The 25971-nt window shown below is 37.5% G+C and overlaps 2 protein-coding genes across 8 annotated transcripts in view; one reads left to right on the top strand and one right to left on the bottom strand.

The window, feature by feature from the left end:
• Positions 1-25971, bottom strand: part of LOC102784471 (VPS10 domain-containing receptor SorCS2-like) — a 163145-nt gene that overhangs the window by 88054 nt on the left and 49120 nt on the right.
• On the top strand, positions 11864-23988 carry LOC148102253 (uncharacterized). Of its 7 annotated transcripts, none has more exons than XM_087843951.1 (6): positions 11864-12083; positions 12515-19930; positions 20253-20333; positions 21881-21997; positions 22114-22217; positions 22321-23988. In XM_087843951.1, the coding sequence occupies exons 2-3, from the start codon at positions 13317-13319 to the stop codon at positions 20275-20277; spliced, it is 6639 nt and encodes a 2212-aa protein (XP_087700077.1). In that variant the 5' UTR covers positions 11864-12083; positions 12515-13316; the 3' UTR covers positions 20278-20333; positions 21881-21997; positions 22114-22217; positions 22321-23988. The 7 variants fall into 7 exon arrangements, with proteins under 7 accessions (XP_087700077.1, XP_087700075.1, XP_087700076.1 ...); XM_087843949.1 differs by adding an exon at positions 20526-20633 and having other exon boundaries at positions 12515-20333; positions 22321-23987; XM_087843950.1 differs by having other exon boundaries at positions 12515-20333; positions 22321-23987.

The following is a 25971-nucleotide window of genomic DNA, read 5'->3' as shown; positions in this document are numbered from 1 at the left end:
AGTGTGAATGCTTGTAAAAGCATTCACAGTATTGTTCTTCTGTTTCTTTATTATTAGTGTGAATGCTTGTAAAAGCATTCACAGTATTGTTCTTCTAATCTTTATTATTAGTGTGAATGCTTGTAAAAGCATTCACAGTATTGTTCTTCTACATCTTTATTCTATTTTTTTTTTATTATTATATGTTCCGTACGTTTTTTGTACTCTATCTCCTTCAAAACCGTTCAACTTAGAAAAACCATTCAAACACCATTAGATTCCTCTTCTTTTGGACATGACTGCTTCTATTTTTCTCATTTTTAACATTTATATTTTTAATTTTATTCAACTTTTTTCAACAAAAATTTCCCATGTATTTCAATGGGGAGACACTTCAAATCCTCATTAAACATACTCATTTTTCAAATCTAACTACTTCCACATACATTGACATAGAGCCACCATTCAAACTTTAAAACGAAGCCAAGACATTCAACTATTCAACTTGTATTTATCTTTTCAATATCTGTCATACTTTTTCTTCAGTTCCAGTTTAAGTTTCATGATGTTTTTTCAGCCGTTTCAGAGTTTATAATGAGTGTGTATGGGACGGAATGTTGGGGCTAGAGTGAGACAGCTGACCTGCTAGAGTGAGAGGAGCGAAAAAATTAATCTTAAAATTTTTTTTTAAAACTGCTGCTGTGTCCGCAGCGTTTGCTCTACAGGTATGATTTTACCCTCAAAACGTAGCCATCGCTGTCCTCTTTCTTCCAATGTATTTACTATTGTACTAGGTGTTATGGTTCTTTCATAAATGTCACCAATGCACAGCCTCCTCCCTCCAACTCTTCCATAGACTCTAATGTTAAAATGGCTCAGGAGGTTCGTTTGAAAATCAGAAGAGCATGGTGTCTTTCCACTGTCACCACGTCCATATAATAAACTCCACAGGCATGAAAACTGAGAATTCAGTAGACCAGACATTGCTGCCGCTCACGGTGAAAGAATTTTGTCAATACGACCTGTACTTTTCATTTGGGAACGATTTGTTTCGGGCTGACTTTTCTGTTCATTTTAAGCAGCAAAAGTGAGGTGCATGTGTGTCCGTGTATGTAGGGAGCCATTGGGTGCAGTCACTATAGCAACCAGGCTCACACCTGCCTGCCTAACGAGCTCTCTCTCACTGTGCCAAGATTCATCTTAATAAACACTTCTCTTTCAACTGCTGCTGTGTCCACAGTGTTTGCTCATCAGCCATCATTTTACCCTCAAAACGTCGCCATCATTGTTCTCTGTCCAACACCGTGTCTTTAAAAGCTCAGAGATGTTTTTAAACTGTGTGGATCCAAGTGGAGGGATCACATTTTAGTCATTCAGTGATTCAAAGAATATGAACTTTTAATATTCATTCAGATGTTTTCTGACTCTAAATTTTCTTTTCTCATTTCTTAGGTTTTTCTAATTTACATTTTAAACATTTTCAGCTATTTTCCAACTACTTCTGTGTGGATGTCAGCTATCATAAGTTCAGCACTTTTGTTTTCAGGCAAAAATTTCTGTATTTTTCATCTCATTCAAAATCTTTAACTTAAATTCAGCAATTAATTCATTTCAGTGCATACATTCAGATTCAAGCATTCACACTGCAGTTTCTTCAGAAAATGCACTTTCTAGTTATTATTATTAGTGTGAATGCTTGTAAAAGCATTCACAGTATTGTTCTTCTACATCTTTATTCTATTTTTTTTTTATTATTATATATTCCGTACGTTTTTTGTACTCTATCTCCTTCAAAACCGTTCAACTTAGAAAAACCATTCAAAGACCATTAGATTCCTCTTCTTTTGGACATCACTGCTTCTATTTTTCTCATTTTTAACATTTATATTTTTAATTTTATTCAACTTTTTTCATCAAAAATTTCCCATGTATTTCAATGGGAGAATCTTCAAATTTTCATTAAACTTATTCATTTTTCAAATCTAACTACTTCCACATACATTGACGTAGAGCCACCATTCAAACTTTAAAACGAAGACAAGACATTCAACTATTCAACTTGTATTTATCTTTTCATTATCTATTATACTTTTTCTTCAGTTCCAGTTTAAGTTTCATGATGTTTTTTCACCCGTTTCAGAGTTTATAATGGGTGTGTATGGGACGGAATGTTGCTGCTAGAGTGAGACAGCTCAACTGCTAGAGTGAGAGGAGGGGGGGAATTAATCTTAAAATCTTTTCTTAAAACTGCTGCAGTGTCCGCAGCGTTTGCTCTACCGCCATCATTTTACCCTCAAAATGTAGCCATCGCTGTCCTCTTTCATCCAATGTGTTTATTATTGTACTAGGTGTTATGGTTCTTTCATAATTGTCACCAATGCACAGCCTCCTCCTTCCAACTCTTCCATAGACTCTAATGTTAAAATGGCTCAGAAAGTTTGTCTGAAAATCAGAAGTACAGGCTGTCTTTACACTGTCACCACGTCCATATAATAAACTCCACAGCCATGATAACTGAGAATTTGGTAGACTGGACATTGCTGGTGCTCACAGTGAAAGAATTTTGTCAATACGACCTTTACTTTTTATTTGGGAAGGATTTGTTTCTGGCTGACTTTTCTGTTCATTTTAAGCATCAAAAGTGAGGCGCATGTCTGTGTCCGTGTGTAGGGAGCCATTGGGTGCAGTCACTATAGCAACCAGGCTCACACCTGACTGCCTAACGAGCTCTCTCTCACTCTGCCATGATTCATCTTAAACACTTCTCTTTCAACTGCTGCTGTGTCCACAGTGTTTGCTCTACAGCCATCATTTTACCCTCAAAACATCGCCATCGTTGTTCTCTGCCCAACACTGTGTCTTTAAAAGCTCAGAGATGTAAACTTTTTAAACTGTGAGGATCCAAGTGGAGGGATCACATTTCAGTCATTCAGTCATTCAAAGAATATTAACTTTTAAAATTTAAAATTCATTCAGATGTTTTCTGACTCTAAATTTCCTTTTCTCATTTCTTAGGTTTTTCTAATTTACAATTAAAACATTTTCAGTTGTTTTCCAACTTCTTCTGTGTGGATGTCAGCTTTTAGCAGTTCAGAATTTTTTTTTTTCAGGTTAAAATTTCTGTATTTTTCCTCTCATTCAACATTTTTAACTTAAAATTCAGCAATTAATTCATTTCAGTGCATACATTCAGATTTAAGCATTCACACTGCAGTTTCTTCAGAAAATGCACTTTCTAGTTATTATTATTGTGTGGATGCTTTAAGGCATCCACACTATTGTTTTCCTGTTTCTCTTTATTCTTTATACTTTATTATTATTATTATTATTATTATTATTCTAGTTGCCACTTTTTGTACTTTTTTTGGCACTTAACTACTTCCACAATTTTCAGCCGATTTTCACCGTTCAAATTTTAAACTATTCTGCTATTTCTGCTAATTCCAGCTATGACTTTTGCTATTTTTTGCTATTATACTTTTTAAAATATTAAGCTTTTTTCCTTTAATTTGTCCCATTGAAATGAATGGAAAACTTCCAAAATTCTGCTAAAACTTGCTTGTTTTTGAAACTTAACTACTTCCTCATACTTTCACCTAGAACAACCATTCAAACTTTAAAATGTTCACAAATTATTGGGCTATTCATGTATGATTCAGCTTTTTCATATCTGTTACCATTTTCATCTTATCCCTCTTCAAGTTTTGAGTTTCATCTTTGTGATTTTTCACAAAATACATGGGTTGTTATGGTTGCTATGCAGTTGGTTCTAAGTGAGCTGCTGTACCTTTGGCAATTTTCTCTTCATGTCCGAACAACTTCTTGCTACTTGCTCAATTTTCACTCAACTTCCACAAATTATACATCAAAATGTAGGTATTTTTGCTGGCTTTCAGAAAATGTCACTATCATTGTTGTGGAATTTATAGAATTTTGGCAAATCTCCTCAGACCAACACAAACTCTGAAAACTCTCTATAGAAAGTCAATGGAGAGTTTGTTCAAATTCACCGCTTGATTTCTGTAATGAGAGGCATATTCGAATTGCCATATCTCCTTAACGAAGCGAAGTCGAGACATGAGGCTTGTGCCAATATATCTTCAGACACTCCTGATGCTCACAATTCAAGAATTTTTTTCTCACCTATTACCATTTGGCCACGAATTACGTTTGTTTGAGGGTAGGAAATTCGTCCCTCGCTCAGATTTCTTCAGCTTTCAAACTCTGGAAATGAGCCACTTTTTTCTCTCGTCATATCTTTTTTTTGGATTTCCACAAAGACCTGAAAATTGCCATGGTTGTTCACCAAAGCCTGCTGTCTCTTACGGTGAAAGAATGATATCGATGCTCCAAACAGATTTAGAGTTAGAAAGTATTGTTTGAGGGCAAGTCAAGGCAGTTTTCGCTTCGCCTCTACTCAGTTATGGTGCATTAGAAGTCAAATATCTTTAATAATTCATATTTTAATGATAAATTGTGAACACTTGAAGATTCCCCCATCTCTTCTGAACAAAACGGTGTAAGAATGATCGTTCTAGCCCCTACGGTTAGGAAATTATAGCCATTTGTTTGGAGGGTAGTCGTCACAATGAGAAATAGACTGCAAAAATCCTGTCTCTCTGCTGCGTGTGTAAAAACGGCTGCACCTGTTTTGGCGGGAAAATGAACACAGCCTCTCTGATTGGTGGATTCAAATCCAGCAGCTCCCAGGCTGCTTGACTGATCTACAAAGTTGCTTCTCTCTCTTTCTGTGTGTGTTATAGTATTTCTAAATTATAGTATTTCTGCTTTTTATAGTATTACTGCTTTTTGTACTATTTCTGCTTAATATAGTATTTCTGCTAAATCATAGCATTTCTGCTTTTTATAATATTTCTGCTTTTTATAGTATTTGTGCTAAATTATAGTATTTCTGCTTTTTATACTATTACTGCTTTTTGTACTATTTCTGCTTAATATAGTATTTCTGCTAAATTATAGTATTTCTGCTTTTTATAGTATTTCTGCTAAATTGTAGTATTTCTGCTTTTTATAGTATTTCTGCTAAATTATAGTATTTCTGCTTTTTATACTATTTGTGCTAAAACATAATATTTCTACTAAATGTAGTATTTATGCTTAATCATACTATTTCTATATATTACTGCCAGGTCCCCAGGCGGCCAATCCTCTGTGAGGACTGAGACATTTAGCCCTGAAATTTACATATCAGGGCCTGCATGGCTTCCCAGCCAGCCAATCATATCTGAGTTCTGCCGTTTCTTCTCTCGTCATATCTCCGCGACGGTTGTACAAAGAGCAATGAAAATCGCAGTCAAAGTACACCAAAGTACGCTGATTCACCCAGTACAAGAATTATGCTTCTAGTCCACCTATTTTTGAGTTACACGACGTTTTGTAACTCCAAAAATCGGCATTTTTCGCCTCTCACCGCGATCTAATTCTGACTGCTCATGACCCTGTTTTCCAAGTACCCGGTCTCTTTCCCAGTGGCGCAGTTGGTAGTGACATGGGTCTACAAGCCAAAGGGCGTAGGTTCGATTCCACCTAGGTCAACATGTTTTTTCCCTACAAATTAATACACTATCACAGACCAGTAATTCATATTCATCATTTATTACAATTCTGCAAACTTTTATGATTTTACCAGCTTTTCTAATATGGCCCTCACATTCTTGTTAACACTCAATGGCACAAATACTGTTCCCTTTAGGCTCTGTGTATGTGTGTGTGTGTATCAATATTTCTCCCATTTTAAAGTATTACTCCTCCATAATTGTATTTCTGTTAAATCAAAGTACTTTTACTACATCTTAGTACTTCTGCTCAATCATAGTATTTCTGCTAAATCATAGTATTTTTGCCAAATCCTGGTTTTTGTGCCAAATCATAACATTTGTGTTATGTTATAGTATTACTACTAAGTGGAGGAATTTCTGTCATGTTACAGTATATGTGCTGATTACAGTATTTCTGCTAAATCATAGTATTTCTACTATATTATATTTTTCTTTCTAAATATAGCATTTCTGCTATATAATTGTATTTCTGCTATGTTATAATATTTGTGCTAAACCAGAGTATTTGTGCTGAAACATAGTATTTCTGCCAAATGATAGTATTTCTGTCAAATTATAGTATTTGTGCTAAAACATAGTATTTCTACTATATTATATTTTTCTTTCTAAATATAGCATTTCTGCTATATAATTGTATTTCTGCTATGTTATAATATTTGTGTTAAACCAGAGTATTTGTGCTGAAACATAGTATTTCTGCCAAATGATAATATTTCTGTCAAATTATAGTATTTGTGCTAAAACATACTATTAATTCAAAATTACAATATTCATAGTTCATCACAGTGTCTCTGGTAAATCACAGTATTTCTGCTATGTTGTACTATTTTTCTAAATCATAGTGTTTCTGTAATGTTTAAGTATTTTTGGCTAAATATATTCTTTCTGTTATCTTATACTATTTCTCCTAAATTCTTGTATATTTGAGAAGTTATCATGTTTCTGCTAAGTTACAATATTTCTGCCAAGTTCTGCTACGCTATTGTATTTCTGCCAAGTATTATGTTTCCTCTAAGTTATTACTTTTTAGCAAAGTTCCTTTGCTTCTGCAAATTTTTTACAATTTCTGCAACTTTTCAGCTTTTTCAGCTAGTTTTTGCAGACAGCTTCAGCTTTAAAGCATCCACACTGCATTTTCGCAGGAAATGCAAATTTTTCTAGTTATTAGTGTGAATGCTTGTAAAAGCATTCACAGTATTGTTCTTCTACATATTTATTATTATATTTTATTCTTCCGTACGTTTTTTGAAGTCCTACTCCTTCAAAACCGTTCAACTTAGAAAAACCATTCAAACACCGTTAGATCCCTCTTCTTTTGGACGTGACTGCTTCTATTTTTCTCATTTTTAACATTTATATTTTTAATTTTATTCAACTTTTTTCAACAAAAATTTCCCATGTATTTCAATGGGGAGACCCTTCAAATCCTCATTCAACTTACTCATTTTTAAACTCTTACTACTTCCACATACATTGATATAGAGCCACCATTCAAACTTTAAAACGAAGCCAAGACATTCAACTATTCAACTTGTATTTATCTTTTCAATATCTATTATACTTTTTCTTCAGTTCCAGTTTAAGTTTCATGATGTTTTTTCAGCCGTTTCAGAGTTTATAATGAGTGTGTATGGGACGGAATGTTGCCGCTAGAGTGAGACAGCTCAACTGCTAGAGTGAGAGGAGCGAAAAAATTAATCTTAAAATCTTTTTTAAAAACTGCTGCTGTGTCCGCAGCGTTTGCTCTACAGGAATGATTTTACCCTCAAAACGTAGCCATCGCTGTCCTCTTTCATCCAATGTGTTTATTATAGTAATAGGTGTTATGGTTCTTTCATAAATGTCACCGATGCACAGCCTCCTCCCTCCAACTCTTCCATAGACTCTAATGTTAAAATGGCCCAGAAGGTTCGTTTGAAAATCAGAAGAGCATGGTGTCTTTACACTGTCACCACGTCTATATAATAAACTCCACAGGCATGAAAACTGAGAATTTGGTAGACTAGACATTGCTGGTGCTCACGGTGAAAGAAATTTGTCAATACGACCTGTACTTTTCATTTGGGAACGATTTGTTTCGGCCTGAGTTTTCTGTTCATTTTAAGCATCAAAAGTGAGGCGCATGTCTGTCTGTGTGTGTAGGGAGCCATTGGGTGCAGTCACTATAGCAACCAGGCTCACACCTGCCTGCCTAAGGAGCTCTCTCTCACTGTGCCAAGATTCATCTTAATAAACACTTCTCTTTCAACTGCTGCTGTGTCCACAGTGTTTGCTCATCAGCCATCATTTTACCCTCAAAACGTCGCCATCGTTGTTCTCTTTCCAACACTGTGTCTTTCAAAGCTCAGACATTTAAAATTTTTAAACTGTGTGGATCCAAGTGGAGGGATCACATTTTAGTCATTCAGTGATTCAAAGAATATGAACTTTTAATATTCATTCAGATGTTTTCTGACTCTAAATTTCATTTTCTCATTTCTTAGGTTTTTCTAATTTACAATTAAAACATTTTCAGCTATTTTCCAACTTCTTCTGTGTGGATGTCAGCTTTTAGCAGTTCAGCACTTTTGTTTTCAGGCGAAGATTTTTGTATTTTTCATCTCATTCAAAATTTTTAACTTAAATTCAGCAATTAATTCATTTCAGTGCATACATTCAGATTCAAGCATTCACACTGCAGTTTCTTCAGAAAATGCACTTTCTAGTTAGTGTGAATGCTTGAAAAGCATTCACAGTATTGTTCTTCTAATCTTTATTATTATTATATTTTATTATCTATTCCGTACGTTTTTTGTAGTCCTACTCCTTCAAAACCGTTCAACTTAGAAAAACCATTCAAACACCGTTAGATTCCTCTTCTTTTGGACATCACTGCTTCTATTTTTCTCATTTTTAACATTTATATTTTTAATTTTATTCAACTTTTTTCAACAAAAATTTCCCATGTATTTCAATGGGGAGACCCTTCAAATCCTCATTCAACTTACTCATTTTTAAACTCTTACTACTTCCACACACGTTGACATAGAGCCACCATTCAAACTTTAAAACGAAGACAAGACATTCAACTATTCAACCTGTATTTATCTTTTCAATATCTATTATACTTTTTCTTCAGTTCCAGTTTAAGTTTCATGATGTTTTTTCAGCCGTTTCAGAGTTTATAATGGGTGTGTATGGGACGGAATGTTGGCGCTAGAGTGAGACAGCTCAACTGCTAGAGTGAGAGGAGCAAAAAAATTAATCTTAAAATCTTTTTTAAAACTGCTGCTGTGTCCGCAGCGTTTGATCTACAGGTCTGATTTTACCCTCAAAACGTAGCCATCGCTGTCCTCTTTCATCCAATGTGTTTATTATTGTAATAGGTGTTATGGTTCTTTCATAAATGTCACCGATGCACAGCCTCCTCCCTCCAACTCTTCCATAGACTCTAATGTTAAAATGGCTCAGAAAGTTCGTTTGAAAACCAGAAGTACAGGCTGTTTTTACACTGTCACCACGTCCATATAATAAACTCCACAGGCATGAAAACTGAGAATTCAGTAGACCAGACATTGCTGCCACTCACGGTGAAAGAATTTTGTCGATACGACATGGACTTTTCATTTGGGAACGATTTGTTTCGAGCTGACGTTTCTGGTCATTTTAAGCAGCAAAAGTGAGGCGCATGTCTGTGTGCCTGTGTATGGAGCCATTGGGTGCAGTCACTATAGCAAGAAGGCTCACACCTGCCTGCTTAACGAGCTCTCTCTCACTGTGCCAAGAGTAAACCTAAAAATGTCTGCTGCATCTAAGCAGTTGTAGTAAGATTAACGTTTTCAATAGGTACAATAAGACAGATTTCACAGGGTTTTGCCACAGATTAATAGTTTGTCAGTAGTTAGTATTTGCCAACTAAGTACAGCATTGTAATTGGCCTGTTAAATTCAAGCTTATTGTTTAGTGGTGGACTTGTCTTCTGCACACAGGTTTTTCAGAGCTGGGCAGTTGGAGTCAGTTGATGACTTTAAAATCATCTTTTCTGACTGGATAATTAAAGCTCACAGCATTTACCTGTCTGTAGTTGATTTTCCCACATAACTAACGTTTAACTAATCTAATCTCATTTAATGTCTCTGTTTATAGTCTGTATAGTTTATCTACCCACTAACACACTTAAAGTAGTCTTAAAATAAAAACCACAAAACAGTTCAAGATGAAATACTTTTTATTTGCTCATCTAATGCCAGTTGCCCTCTTTTTCTGTATGTCACTCATTCGCTTATACTCGGGCAAAAAGTACCAATTTGTACACTTATGAGTCTAGTGTATATTTTCCCTCTTTCTCTCTATGTCTCACACACATAGACCAACACACAGACACGTATATACTCATTATTGCTGTTCAAACTGATGGTCAAATTTCCAAGCACCACCTGAACGCCTCATCTTTTTTTAACCCATCACTGGACCAACTGTCCTCATTCCGCTTTCATCACTGCTGTGGTAAGTACAATATACTCAGTAGTGCACTGTTTTATTTTTATGATGGTAAAAATACATGTTTGACATTTAAACCCACATATCAAGTCCAACAGAGTTCAACAGAGTTCGAAGAATAAAGAAAGAAAAAAAAGAATAACCTTCGCTATCATTTATATAGGTTTATGACGTTTTACTGTTAGCAGCAGTGCTAACGCTAGCTTCAATGCTAACGCTAGCTATAGTGCTAACACTAGCCTTAGCAGTTGTTAACTGACAAAAAGAATATTCCTGTGATATATTCCTGTGATATGTCTTGGCGGTCAGTGAGACAAAAGTAACAAATGAGCTTTATTATTGCCATTGTGGCTCAGTTTTAACAGTAAGAGTGCTAGCGCTAGCAGTAGCACTAATGCTAGAAGCAGTGCTAATGCTAGCAGCAGTGCTAACGCTAGCAGGAATGCTAATGCTAGCAGGAATGCTAACGCTAGCTGCAGTGCTAATACTAACTGAAGTGCTAATGCTAGCCGGAATGCTAGCGCTAGCAGCAATGCTAAGGCTAGTAACAGTCTAACAGTAGCCTTACATAAGTGGCTATAGAGATTGAAAATGTGACGTCATTCAAGGGTAAAACTGCAAAGAATTCTGGGAACTCGTGGCAAGAGGTACTAGCGCACGCAGGCTTTCAATTGAAATCAGTTACACAGCGATAAAAAGAAACACAAAAAACTGTCAAGAAGCTGTTGTATTATTAACTGCAAAAGCCGGTCGCATGACAGCCACGGGAAGCCGACGGGTAAAGAGATCGTTTTTTTATCGGATTACGTCGTTGAAAAGAAATTCTTCGAGCCATGTTTCCGAAGTAAAAAGAGGCGACGGATGGCCTGGATTACAGCCATTCAAAGACCAAATATAACGTCCCAGAACACTTCAGCTCACAGGTTAGTTTGCTCCTAACATTTCCACAAAGGTCAGTCTTCTGTTGTAGTTAATACTTCATTTTTTATAACATAATTAGTAATATAGGTTACAAGCAAGTCTGGTGCTGAACAGAAATTGTGGTGCTATGCTCATTTGTTTATTGTGCATAAATAGTGAATTGTCCTGACACAATATTGCGTTTCGCTTCATTTATTACCATGGTACATTGACAAAAACATATACTTTTATTCACAGGATAAAACAGGTTTTTTGTATCACTAATTGCCCAGTACGATTACAGCATACAGTATTATTGTCACTGCTACATTTCTGTAATGCGAACCAGAAATTATTTCCACTACTAATTAATTACCGTTGAGCTCAAAGGTCCTATTAATAAACGGTTAACGAATGTGTATTTATGAAGACGATTTGTGAGACTGGTAAACTTATGATACGTACGATGGTCTTTCGTTCTACACGGTGCATTTCAAGCTCCTGTACCCATCCGTCGGTAAACTGTACCTGGGCTTGTTGCAGTGACCTGAAGTTACTAAACTTCATGAGTGTATGCACTCACTCCAAGAACCGTATGATTATAAATATGAGCGTGGTGAAAGTTGGGCAGCACGCTGACGTATTTTGTCCACTCTGTGTGCTCGTAAGGGTATAAACCTTTCACTCCTTTGATTTTTTTCCTCGTATCTTTTCTTTGACTTTTCATCAAGTCTGTCTTTGTATAGACTGGCATTGTTCTCCTTCGTTTTGTACATAACTTTTTTGGGGGGCAAAGAAAAAGCAAGAAGGTATTGGAACCGGAGAATGAACGTTTTGCGGTGCTGCAAATGCTTGCATTTGATGCGGTACTTGGATTTTTTGCCACGAGTTACCGGCATGCAATGCACGAAAGTCACGTGGTCTGTCAATCTCTATACTTAAGTTAATTAGTTTGAATTATAAAATGGCTGCTGTATCAGCTGGTGTGCTATATTACTCTATAATTACCCTGCTGACTATAAGTTCAGTGTATCATGTCGTGTGGGCTTTGTATTTATGTTAGTCTGATAAAACTGTACAGACAACTAACATATTACTTCTCGTCTTACACTTTCAGGAACCTGACTGACACCTGTGCTTTGCCTGGTAGGTGTGCACATACTGTAAGAGAAGTAGACCAAAATAAAAAAATAATCTGACTAATATAAGCTGTAAAGTGATGGGTTCAAACTTTGTGCTAGACCTTTTAAACACAATTTTATAATAAATACACATAAGTGCAGCTTAACAATTGGGCTAAAATATTTTTTTCGTACATTTTTGTAGTCACACTACATGTGATTAGTTAATGATTCACTCAATCATATTTGTATTTAAAAATAGTATTGCTGAATTTAATTAAATATTTATTCTTTTAAAAAGTGCCCAATTATGCAACTTTTTGCACATGGCAGCCAACAACAGTTTAGCTTGAATATTTGTTTTGTCCTTTATTTAGTAGTCACAATTAGTTCAAACAATTACCATGTGATTTCATTTTAATAAACTTATTATTTTTTCTTCTTTTTTGTTCACAGTGTGCAGAAGAAGAACAAGGACCAGATTTCCAGTCTTCTCTCTCACATCCCAACCCCCCAACCCCTCTATCCTCTGTCCTACTCCACCTGTTGTCTCTGCCTTCTTTCCATCTGTATTTCACCCTGTGGTTTGTGCGAAATTGTGCCAAACTAAGAATCCTATTGCGGTTTGATTTAAAGCCGTGTCTCTCCTGCTCTGTCTGTTCTCTCTGCTAAATTTTCTCTCTACCTGTTTTTCACTCTTGGCTTGCTGCTGAAAAACGCCAAGCCAATAAAACAATAAAGAGTGCATATTTTGCCTCAACCTAAGAACAAAGAAAACTCTAATTCACGGCTTGATTGTGATTTCCAATCCGTGTCTCTCCTGCTCTGTCTGTTCTCTCTTCTAAATTTTCTCTCTACCTGTTTTTCACTCTTGGCTTGCTGCTGAAAAACGCCAAGCCATTAAAGCAATAAAGAGTGCATATATTGCCTCTACCTAAGAACAAACTGAACAAAGAAAACTCTAATTCACGGTGTGATTGTGATTTCCTAGCCGTGTCTCTCCTGCTCTGTCTGTTCTCTCTTCTAAATTTTCTCTCTACCTGTTTTTCATTCTGGGTTTGCTGCTAAGTTGTGCCAAGCCAATAAAGAGAGTGCATAATATTCTCTCAACTGAAGAACAAACTGTCAAACAAAGGCAACTGTTTCAGACAAATAAAAACTGAAATATAAAAACAAAGACAACATCTCCTGGTGTGTGCCACTCTTATCTTGTGAACATATTTTCTAAAGACTAAGAAACACTTGCAGGTGTGTGAAAATGCCAAGGAAGCAGAAAAAGTCACAAGCTGCAAAACAACGCTGGAAGAAGTTCCATGAGTTTCACAGTGTACCAATATGTGAACAGGCTGAGTTTGATTTTCCTCAGAGCTCTGCAGAAGACAGTGTGTCTACAAAGACCAATTCTGATAGTGTTAAACAGGCAGGTCAACATGTTCCTGCACATGTACAACAGGTATCTTATGCTGATGCTGTAAAGAGTGGACTGCAGCATGAATTTAGTGAACAACATGAGGTGTCAAGTGACCCACAGGTGGGTTATGCTGATTTTTTGAAAAGAGGCTGTCACAGTGATGTGGCAGGACCATCTCATGCAGAAAGAGTGAACCTTGAAAATCAGCCCTCTGTTATACATGTCTGTGCATCTCACAGCCAGACACATCCTAAATATGGAGACTCCAGAAACCACCAGTGCACATGTAACTCACTCACGTTTCTAGCTTTCCTTCATGAGAATGAAAATATGACTACAGCTGACCTTAATCTGGTCTTGGATAAAGGTGATGTGATGTACAAAGAGGCCAAGAAAAGATTTCCTAAAAATATTCATTTGGCAACCGATGAGCTGCCAGACAAAGTTTATGCTCGCAGATCTATGTATCATGTCGACATGACACAGCCTTCCCGGTATGGGACATTTGAAGAACCTCCAGAGGAAGCAGTAGATACCTTTCTCAGCTTAGAAGCAGGACTGAGCTGCCTGTTGTCAGATGTGCAGTATGCCTTACTGATTATGAGTGGATTGTGTATTGCAGTGTTCAGATCCACATCAGGCAAATATGGTTTCTTTGATCCACACTCTAGAACACCCAGTGGTCTTCCTCTACCACTATGGTCACGCAATCGTGGTACAGCTGTGATGCTGAAATTCACACTACTCAGTGACATGATTAAGAGGCTACAAGATTCTTATGAAATGATGGAGATATCACCCTCTTGTAACTATGAGCTTAAGCCTGTGCAGTTCTACAACATGAGCACAGTCAACCTGAGTGATACTATCACAGACACAGTCTGCAGACCAGCAGCTGCCACTGCTGTGGCACCTACTCACTCTGATACAACTGTTGATGAAGCAAACTCCTCTACTCCAAGGAGAAACACAACCAGTGGTCTGACTGAGAACATCTTTTGTCAAATGTCCATTTGTACGCCACCAGTGAAACAAAAAGAAGTCCACATGACTCAGTTCACATCATATGAAGATCAGAATAAACCACCTAATAGACCAACTGAAGAACTATGCAGTGAATTAAATTTCTTTCCATCGAATGATGCTTTTTCATTTCAATCAAATGCTGCAATAAAAAATGTTGCTGCCTGTGATATTTCTGATATAGTTTTACAAAAACTGAAAAAAGTTAATAAACAACAAAGGAAAAAAATGAGAAGAAGATTAATGGCATCAGAGAAACCCAGAAATCAGAGAAAAGAAAACCAAAAAAGGAAAGAACAACAAAAGTATGCTTCAAATAAAGAGTACAAAGAAAAGAAAAAATCTTGCACAAGCGAGGCATATAAAAACAATCCTGAAGTCAGACAGAAAAAACAACAGTATATGAAAAGACGTTATTGTGAGAATGATGAATTCAGAACGAAACAAAAACAATATGTTAAAAGACGTTTTTCTGAGAATGCTACAGTTAGAAAGAAACAACAACAATATATTAAAAGACGCTATTGTGATGATGCTGAATTTAGAAAAAAACAAAAAAACTACATCACTAAAAGGTATCAAGAAAGCCCAGAATTCAGAGAGAGACAGAGATCTCGAGTGACTCAGCGTTATGCAAATGACAACACCTTCAGAGTAAGACACAGACAACTGATGAACCAACTAATGCGAGACAGGTATCAAAGTAATCTTGCATTCAGGATTATGCACAACATGAGATGTGCAATGAAAATAAAAAGGAAATACAGATGGGTGAACAGACAAACCCAGGAGAGTGACAACAGTGTGATCAAAGAGGCCATATCTGTGTTCAAATCACAAATCAAAGCTGGCCCATCATACCCATGTACTGTGTGTTTCAAGGCTTCATTTCCAAACCAAGTGCGACCCTGCAGAAGGTCAAATTATGTGAAAAACCCACATGTGGTTGCAACATGTTTGACGGGAAGGTTTGTTCATGTTTGTGAGGAAAACTGCAGAAATGAGCAGTGCAATGTGCCTGATGAGAGAAAGAGAGAGTGGATTTGTCACACCTGCCACGATCATCTTAAAAATGGATCCATGCCAGCACTTGCTGTTGCCAATAAACTGGATCTTGCTGATATTCCACCAGAACTGTCTGATCTCAACATACTGGAGAGACATCTCATAGCCAAGTGCATACCATTTGCCAAGATTATTCCTCTTCCCAAAGGCAGACAAAGAGCAATTAGAGGGAATGTGGTCTGTGTCCCATCAGAGGTACAGGAAACTGTTGAAGCACTACCTCGATTGAGAATTAATTCTCAGGTGATGAGAGTAAAACTGAAGAGACGCTTGTCTTACAAAGGTCATCAGCTGTTTCAGACTGTAAGCTGGTCTAAACTTGTGCAAGCACTGCATAAACTCAAGCAGATTCATCCACAGTATAAGGATGTGAGCATCAGAGATGATGCTGAGCTGTGTGATCCAACACTTCCTGATGAAGATGAGGATGATGATGATGATGAAAAGATGAATGAGGACGATTATGATGAGGCTGATTTAATGGAAATTGACATCTGTGAGAAAAATGCACTGAGTGAAGCACAAAATAAAAATGAACAGGACATTGACATGTTACCCTGTGATAGTGAACAATCACATGAACAGATGAGAGATGATTCAGAGCAAGCAGATGGACTGACTAATGGTGGTTTTGCACTCGAGTCCTGTTTGCAGCCCCCTGATGTGGCTGAGGAGATATTATGTTTCAGTGAAGGAATCTACTCTGTTGCTCCTGCAGAGAGAAACAATCCAATAAGTTTTTTCAAAACACCTAAACTGGAGGCCATGGCCTTCCCCGTGCAGTTTCCTACAGGCCAAAACACACTTGATGAAAGAAGGCTGATCAAAGTATCCCCCAGTGGGTATTTCAAATCAAGACTTTTCTGCATTGATGATCGTTTTGCCAAAGACACAAACTATTTGTTCTTTGCACAGTTTGTGACTGAAATACACTTGGCTACTTCCAGCATGACAATACAGTTAAGGAAGGCAAAGCCTCTGACCAGAGATGGGAGAAAAATAACCTCAGGCATGTTACAAGATAAACATGAGGTGGAGAAACTGGTGAGAAATAAAGACGCAGTGAGATTCATGCAGCCTCTGAGAGGAACCCCAGCCTATTGGGAGAAAACAACAAGAGATCTTTTTGCCATGATCAGACAGTTGGGAACTCCCACATTCTTTTGCACATTTTCAGCTGCTGAAATGCGCTGGCCTGAAGTGATTGAGGCAATAACAAGGCAGCAAGGTGAACAAGTCAATTTTGAAGGACTCGACTGGTCGGAAAAATGTGACATCCTGAGAAGCAATCCTGTCACAACAATGCGCATGTTTGACAAAAGAGTTGAAGCATTATTCAGAGATTTACTCTTATCTCCTGCAGAGCCACTTGGCAAAGTCATTGACTACTTTTACAGAGTTGAGTTTCAGCACAGAGGAAGCCCACACATACACTGTCTCCTGTGGGTAGAAGGTGCTCCTGTGTTTGAGGAGGATGATGAGCAAACTGTTGTGGATTTTATAAACAAATACATCACAGCTCAGCTGCCTGATCCACATAAACAACCTGAACTGTACAAGAAAGTAACAGAAGTGCAAAAACATAGTAAGAACCACACAAAGACGTGCTTTAGGAGTTTAAGCTCCGGGTGCCGTTTTGGTTTTCCTAAACCACCCTGCAATGAGACAATGATCACAAGACCCAGTGAGGATGATGCACTGGAAGTAGAAACAGCAAAGAACAAGCTCAGACCACTGAACCAGCTGCTGAATGAGCCTGAAACTGCTTCCATGAGTTTAGAGCAGCTCTTGGCAAGATGCAAGTTGACACATGCAGAATATGAGAGATACCTGAATAAAATGAACACAAGGAGTACGATCATACTAAAGCGTGATCCAAAAGACTCTTGGATAAACGGCTATAATCCACATCTGCTTGAAGCCTGGAACAGTAATATCGACATAAGCTTTGTTTTAGATGCTTTCGGCGCTGCAAATTATTTAATGAAATATATATCAAAAAAAGAGGGCGGGCTATCTGAGTACCTGAAAACTGTCATTGAGAACTCCCATAAGGACAGTGTAAATGAGTGCGATGAAATGAGAGCCGTCATGCAGGCATATTCAAAGAAGCGAGAGATCAGTGCACAGGAGTGTGTTGCTCGTGCATGTGGTCTTCACATGAAGCAATGTTCACGTGCTGTAATATTCATACCAACTGATGATAATCCTGTGAAAATGAGTCGTCCCCTGTCAGTTCTGGACAACACAACACCCGAGTCTTCCAATGTTTGGATGACATCTTTGAATGACAAATACAAAGCCAGACCTGAAACACCAGAGTATGAGGAGATGTGCATGGCAGACTTTGCTGCTACTTGCAGGATTGTCTATGGCCAACAGACAAAAGGTAAAGATGTTTTGCCCCTTCTCAATGAGATAGGATTTGTGCAAAGGCGCAAAAACGATAAGCCTGCTATCATCAGATTTCACCGCTGCTCACAAGAAAAACATCCAGAGCAATATTACGGAAGACTGCTTAAACTTTACCTTCCTCATCGTTCAGACCACGAACTGAAAACACCATCGTTGCCAACCTATCAGGCTTTCTATGGTGCTGGCTGTGTACAGGTACCAGGTACTGACCATCTTGAGTACGTGCAACGCATTGTCAAAAGAAACAGAGAAAAATATGAGAAAAACAGTGAGGAGATCGAGAGCGCTGTTGAGGAATATGAGCAGAACAGAGGTGTGACTGACGAATGGTGTAATCTGGCACCTGAATCAGATCTCGTAAGGTTGCCACTTGTTGAACAAGAAAGAGAGCGAGACAATGAAAATGAACAGGAAGATGTGCCCGACTACAGCCGTCAGGCTGATGCTTCAACAGAAGTCAGAGCCATCAGGGAACCCCCTGCTATTGATCCTACATTGTTACGTCAGATGTTTCAGGATCTGAATAAGAAGCAAGCCTGCATATTTTATGCAGTTAGAGACTGGTGCATTAAAAGAGTCTGTGCTCTAAATCCAGAGCAGTTTTTCTTTTATATTAATGGTGGTGCAGGAACAGGAAAGTCACATCTTATCAAATGCATCTACTCAGAAGCATCTAAGATACTGAGCAAAGTACCCAGATATGCAGACGACGTTGACATATCAAAACCCACTGTCCTGTTAACTGCTTTCACTGGGACTGCAGCATTTAACATTTCTGGAACAACACTGCATTCTCTACTCAAGCTGCCTAGAAGCTTAAAACCTCCCATTCAGGGACTTGGCAATCAGCTAGATGAAGTCAGATCAGAACTTTTGAATGCTGAAATAATCGTCATTGACGAAGTGTCTATGGTGTCAAGACATCTCTTTGCCTACGTAGATGCAAGACTCAAACAGATCAAAGGGACTCGGAGACCCTTTGGAGGCATGTCAGTCATTGCTGTTGGAGACTTCTATCAGCTACCCCCAGTGCGACAGTCTAAACCTCTCTGTGTGCACGACCCGGCCGAGATCGACCTGTGGCGGGAGCATTTTCAGATGATCACTCTGACTGAGATTATGCGTCAGAAAGATGATGTTGTCTTTGCTGAGATGCTGAACAGAATTCGTGTGAAAGGAAAGTTGGATGAGCTTTGCGAAGCAGATAGAGATTTGTTGTCAGAGACCATAACTGAACCAGCCCTTTGTCCGACTGATGCATTGCACATTTTTGCAACTAATAAAGAAGTGGATGCACACAACTCTTCAACACTGGCTCTGCTCCATACTCATATCATTGACATCCATGCAGATGATTATAGAAAAGATCCTAGAACTGGCAGAATGGCACTTCAAGACAGACCATTGAAAGGAGGTAAAAACGAGTTACCAGACACACTGAAAGTTGCAGAAGGAGCTTGTGTCATGCTCACCAGAAACATTGACATACAAAATGGTTTGGTTAATGGAGCTTTTGGAAAACTACTTAGAGTAGTTTACTCTGAAAACGATCAACACATCATCAAGCTTGGACTTAAAATGGATAATGAGACATCTGGAAAGAATAACCGCACACCAGCAGACGACATGGTGTACATTGAGAGAGCTGAAGAGAATCTGAAGCAGAAAGGAGTGGTACGAAGACAGTTCCCAGTGAAGCTGGCCTTTGCATGTACAATACATAAGGTACAGGGTATGACAACCACATCAGCTGTTGTCTCTCTTAAGAGCATTTTTGAGCCCGGCATGGCCTACGTAGCTGTCAGTAGAGTGACGTCTCTCAGTGGACTGTATCTTCTTGATATGGAGGAGAAAAAAATATTCACCAACCCAGAAATCACTGCAGCGCTTGAGAACATGAGACAAGCCAACCTTGATGACATGATGCCTCTTCTACACGTGAGACAAACACTGAGCAGGTCAGACGTTTTCACCATTGTTCATCATAATACAGAGGGACTGCCAGCTCACATTAATGACATCAAGAGTCACCATGAATTGTGTCTAGCAGATGTTTTGTGCCTAACAGAAACACACCTGCGGGGCTCTTTTGTCGCAGAGAGTCTCCACTTGGAAAATTACAATTTGTTTAAACGCAACAGACACCTGTCCTACACAAACTTTCCCCAAATGGCAAACAGAAGTGGTGGTGGAGTTGCTGTTTATGTGAAAAGTGACATTCAAGTGCATGAAAAACAGTACATCCATAATGTAACTGACCTTGAATTTCTGGCTTTAAAGGTTGAAGCACCAGTCAGTGCACTGATTGCAGTTGTGTACAGACCTCCAGACTACACTCTGAGGCCATTCCTGAAAAACCTGGTAAGCCTATTAGACTCATTGGAGATCATGGACTGTCATCCCATCATAGTTTGTGGTGATTTTAATGAGAATGTTTTATCCAGTGCAAACAAACCAATCCTGGAGCTGTTTGAGTCTAGGGGATACGCACAGGTTATCACTGCCCCTACCACAGAAAAGAACACACTGCTTGACCTAATTTTCATTTCTCAGCCAGAGCGATGTCTCCATTCTGGAGTCATGAAGACCTACCATAGTTACCATGACCCTGTATACTGTGTATTGTCCTGTGACGATTCATGATCTAGATCTTTGAATACAGTAAGTAATTTCTATATTTTTGAATGACATAAGAAAGTAGAGCGATATTTAAAAGTTGGCTTAAGAAAAAACGCCCTGCATTGCAGTATAATGTTTGAATTGTTTACATAAAATACAATTAAATGAATTAAGTAATGATATCAGTAAAAGATGACAATTTTATTTATTACAGAAAATCTAAAAATCACCTACAGTAATCTATGAATGTCAGAAAAATCAAATATACCAGTTTAAAACGAACAGTGTAGGCATATCCTCTCTGCAGCCAGGCTTCAAAATCCTGCCAGGCTGCCCCAGTCTCACTGTGGCTGGGAGGGAGGGAGGGTGGACCAGAGGATTGCCCAAACAACACATAAATGTTCAACAGCTTCTTTGTTGTTTCTGGGAGAACAACACAGACTAAAGGTTTAAAATACCTAATTACAGCAATAATGACAGTTAAGCCACTTTATGTGTGCCTATATTTTAAAATACTATTTACAAAAATGTTATTGATTTTGGTTTTTTATAATCTTTAAACTTTTTCAAAAGTATATGATTATATTTTTGGACAAATCTTACAATGAAACATACATTTTTATGAGCTTTTATCATGTTTCAGCCAGTGCATTTATCAGGGTGGGTCTGGGTCGGGGATGATAAATGCACTGGCTGATAAATGCACACTTCTGGCCAGAAGTGTTTCAGCAGTGTCACATATGTACTACATATGTGACACTTGCTTTCTGTTACCAGCTGATACCCTACATTTGTATAGACATTGGATCTTGTGAGGCTGGGGAGTTGAGTGGGTAGGTGGGAGTTGAGTGGGGGGGGGGGGGGTTCGGTGGGAGGTTGTTAGGTTTTTGTTTTTTTGTTTTTTTTAAGAGAGACACAGTCCTCCTGTGTCTTCTTCAAGCTTAAAAGCGTAAAATCCAACAGTGTGAAGCACATAGCAGCCAGAAACTGTAATGCCACAGATCAGAGAGGCTTCATCATCACCATCTTCATTGCCGTACGACCAGAGTGTGAGACTTCACATCTGGAGCACAGGAGAAATTCTGTGATAAGTCCTCCTTCTAGCTTGTCCCACAAGCAGTCGGTGAGATTTACTCGCATCAAAAAGGGTTAATGACATAATTTCCATGAAAACATGTATTAATTTTTTGTAACGTGTTTAAATTGTGTTTTCACCTGACCTTAAGAGTGTTAGAGTGTATTGTAATGTCTATACTCAGGTGTTTCCCTCTGTGGTCCATCCCCTTCAGAGCTGAGACACTCAGGACTGAACAGACTGCACAGTTTCTGCGACTGAACCTCCAAAACACCTTCTTTGAAACCACACATGACAGAAGGGCTTCATATTTGCAGCAGCACTACTACAGGTATTCAGTTTATTACAGGATGTGTTTGTTTCTTAGGACCAGCTCTAAGTGCACACTACCTAACATATACACCTTTCTGTTCATTACAAACCAACTACTCTGGATCATATGGCCAGTTGGCAGGAATGTTGCTGCAGGAAAACATCCCTGGAGATCACCATCATTGTCAGACTGACTGTGCCTCCTCCGTGCAGTGTCAAGAGCCTCCCTAAATGAGTGTGTAAGTTAACATTTTCATTATTTTATTCCCTTTGACAAGACAAGTATCACTGATATTTACATTTACAACTACATATGTTCCTGTTTTCTGCTCTTCTTTCAAGGCCTCAGCTATCCTGCTTCTGTGCTGCTTGCCACACATCAAACACTGGCTGGATGACAGGGAGGATCCACTCTGAAGTCACTGGACATGATGAGGATCATCTGGGACTTTATAGTTTCACAGAAACGTTGTGCTCTTTGATTACAGGTTTTAAATGGACATAATGACTGCCTCTCTCTGATCAACAGGCTAAAGGATTGTTTTCATTATTAGTGCTCTGTACAGTGTATGCTTATTTACTATTTCAACACAGAGCAAACCATTATTTATTTATTTAACATATTTTTATTTTGTTTTAATGTTTAATTAACTGTGGGGATTTTTTCAAGTGGGCACTTGGGATGTCATATGACCAGAAATGTGGTAACTGGAATTCAACAGTATGGAAAAAAAATTTGCTAAAAACAAAACACACACAAAAACCCCAAGAGAACTCAAATTCATTCCATGTAATCCAATCTAAAACATTTTTAAACTGCTGAACAGCAAAACAAACAGTGTTTAAAAAACAAAAACAAAACAGTGTTAACAGAATGATTATGATGAGTTTTTACCAAAGTTTCAGGTCACATGGCACACCTAGTGTGTAGTGTGGGGTATCAGCTGGTAAGTATAGGTTTTTTCATATTCAGATGGATAAAGCCTTGTGTATAATAATTAGTCATAAACACAACTCAAAGGCAGGGACTTACTGAGATAACTAAATTTGGGACTTTGTGTCTGAGCCCAGGTTAAAACACTGTGTAAAAAAGCATTTAGTGGCATGGCTGAACTATGCTGTAAACTAATGATACTTATTTATCCATGTTCACAAAAAGGACTAATGTGTTTATTTGATTATTTGTATGTGTTAAACTGTGTCACCACCTTAGGCTTTCATTTGAATTTACTCAAAAATCTCTATACAGTTCTCTTTTACCATTGTGTGGACTCTGCATTCCACAGCATGTCTTTTATACTGTCTTCCTTCTCTCACCCCAACCGGTCGCAGCAGATGGCCGCCCCTCCCTGAGCCTGGTTCTGCCGGAGGTTTCTTCCTGTTAAAAGGGAGTTTTTCCTTCCCACTGTCGCCAAAGTGCTTGCTCATAGGGGGTCATATGATTGTTGGGCTTTTCTCTGTATCTATGAAGCGCCTTGAGGCGACATTTGTTGTGATTTGGCGCTATATAAATAAAATTGAATTGAATTGAATTGAATTGTTTACATTAAAACACAAAAAAGAATGAGTAATAAAAAGATGTGTAGACAGATCAGTAGATTAAGTAGACTGATAGAAACAGCTGTTCAGCCATGTTCTAAGAAACCAACACAATTTAAAGGTTCAGGATTGTGGTTTTAAAAGTTTTCATGTATTTCATATGTTGCTTAATATTTTTATTTAGTTATTTAATTTAGTTATTTTTATTTATTCTACTAGTCCTTTTCAGAAAGGAGCTGTAAAATATGACTTAAGATTTTTATGTTATTTTTTTATGACATACAAAACAAATTGATGTATATAATACTATTAAACATAATATACACAATATGTCTGAAAAACATTATGCTGCATATTAAAGTTTGTATTTTCTCCAGAATGTTTGTTCATCTTTTAAGTTCATTTCAACAAATTTGTTTTTACATTTATTTTTAATAAGTTATTTTTTTATGAATTGGAGATTTATAATACATAATTCCACTCTTTAAGTGATTAGAAGAATATAAACTTTTAATATTAATTCAGAGGTTTTCTGACTCTAAATTTTCTTTTGTCAATACTCATCTTTTTCTAAAGTTCAGCTATTTTCCAAATTCTTCCTTTGTGTAAACGTCAGCTTTTAGCAGTTCAGCACTTTTGTTTTCAGGTTAAAAATTCATTTTTTTAATCTCATTCAACATTTTTAACTTAAAATTCAGCAATTAATTCATTTCAGTGCATACATTCAGATTCAAGCATTCACACTGCAGTTTCTTCAGAAAATGCACTTTCTAGTTAGTGTGAATGCTTGAAAAGCATTCACAGTATTGTTCTTCTACATCTTTATTAGTGTGAATGCTTGTAAAAGCATTCACAGTATTGTTCTTCTAATCTTTATTAGTGTGAATGCTTGTAAAAGCATTCACAGTATTGTTCTTCTAATCTTTATTCTTCTATTTTATTATTATTATTATATATTCCGTACGTTTTTTGTAGTCCTACTCCTTCAAAACCGTTCAACTTAGAAAAACCATTCAAACACCGTTAGATTCCTCTTCTTTTGGACATGACTGCTTCTATTTTTCTCATTTTTAACATTTATATTTTTAATTTTATTCAACTTTTTTCAACAAAAATTTCCCATGTATTTCAATGGGGAGACCCTTCAAATCCTCATTCAACTTACTCATTTTTAAACTCTTACTACTTCCACATACGTTGACATAGAGCCACCATTCAAACTTTAAAACGAAGCCAAGACATTCAACTATTCAACTTGTATTTATCTTTTCAATATCTATTATACTTTTTCTTCAGTTCCAGTTTAAGTTTCATGATGTTTTTTCAGCCGTTTCAGAGTTTATAATGGGAGTGTATGGGACGGAATGTTGCCGCTAGAGTGAGACAGATCAACTGCTAGAGTGAGAGGAGCGAAAAAATTAATCTTAAAATCTTTTTTAAAACTGCTGCTGTGTCCGCAGCGTTTGCTCTACAGGTATGATTTTACCCTCAAAACGTAGCCATCGCTGTCCTCTTTCATCCAATGTGTTTACTATTGTACTAGGTGTTATGGTTCTTTCATAAATGTCACCAATGCACAGCCTCCTCCCTCCAACTCTTCCATAGACTCTAATGTTAAAATGGCTCAGAAGGTTCGTTTGAAAATCAGAAGAGCATGGTGTCTTTACACTGTCACCACGTCTATATAATAAACTCCACAGGCATGAAAACTGAGAATTTGGTAGACTAGACATTGCTGGTGCTGACGGTGAAAGAATTTTGTCAATACGACCTGTACTTTTCATTTGGGAAGGATTTGTTTCGGCCTGACTTTTCAGTTCATTTTAAGCATCAAAAGTGAGGCGCATGTCTGTCTGTGTATGTAGGGAGCCATTGGGTGCAGTCACTATAGCAACCAGGCTCACACCTGCCTGCCTAACGAGCTCTCTCTCACTCTGCCAAGATTCATCTTAATAAACCCTTCTCTTTCAACTGCTGCTGTGTCCACAGTGTTTGCTCTACAGCCATCATTTTACCCTCAAAACGTCGCCATCATTGTTCTCTGTCCAACACCGTGTCTTTAAAAGCTCAGAGATGTAAAGTTTTTAAACTGTGTGGATCCAAGTGGAGAGATCACATTTTAGTCATTCAGTGATTCAAAGAATATGAACTTTTAATATTCATTCAGATGTTTTCTGACTCTAAATTTCCTTTTCTCATTACTTAGGTTTTTCTAATTCACAATTAAAACATTTTTAGCTATTTTCCAACTTCTTCTGTGTGAATGTCAGCTTTTAGCAGTTCAGCACTTTTGTTTTCAGGCGAAAATTTCTGTATTTTTCATATCATTCAAAATTTTTAACTTAAATTCAGCAATTAATTCATTTCAGTGCATACATTCAGATTCAAGCATTCACACTGCAGTTTCTTCAGAAAATGCACTTTCTAGTTATTATTATATTTTATTATCTATTC

This window comes from Neolamprologus brichardi, chromosome 7 (assembly GCF_056152115.1).
Source record: "Neolamprologus brichardi isolate AB-2024 chromosome 7, ASM5615211v1, whole genome shotgun sequence".
Taxonomy (NCBI): domain Eukaryota; kingdom Metazoa; phylum Chordata; class Actinopteri; order Cichliformes; family Cichlidae; genus Neolamprologus; species Neolamprologus brichardi.
The sequence above is the reverse complement of the archived record's forward strand: the minus strand, read 5'-3'. Positions and strand labels throughout refer to the sequence as shown.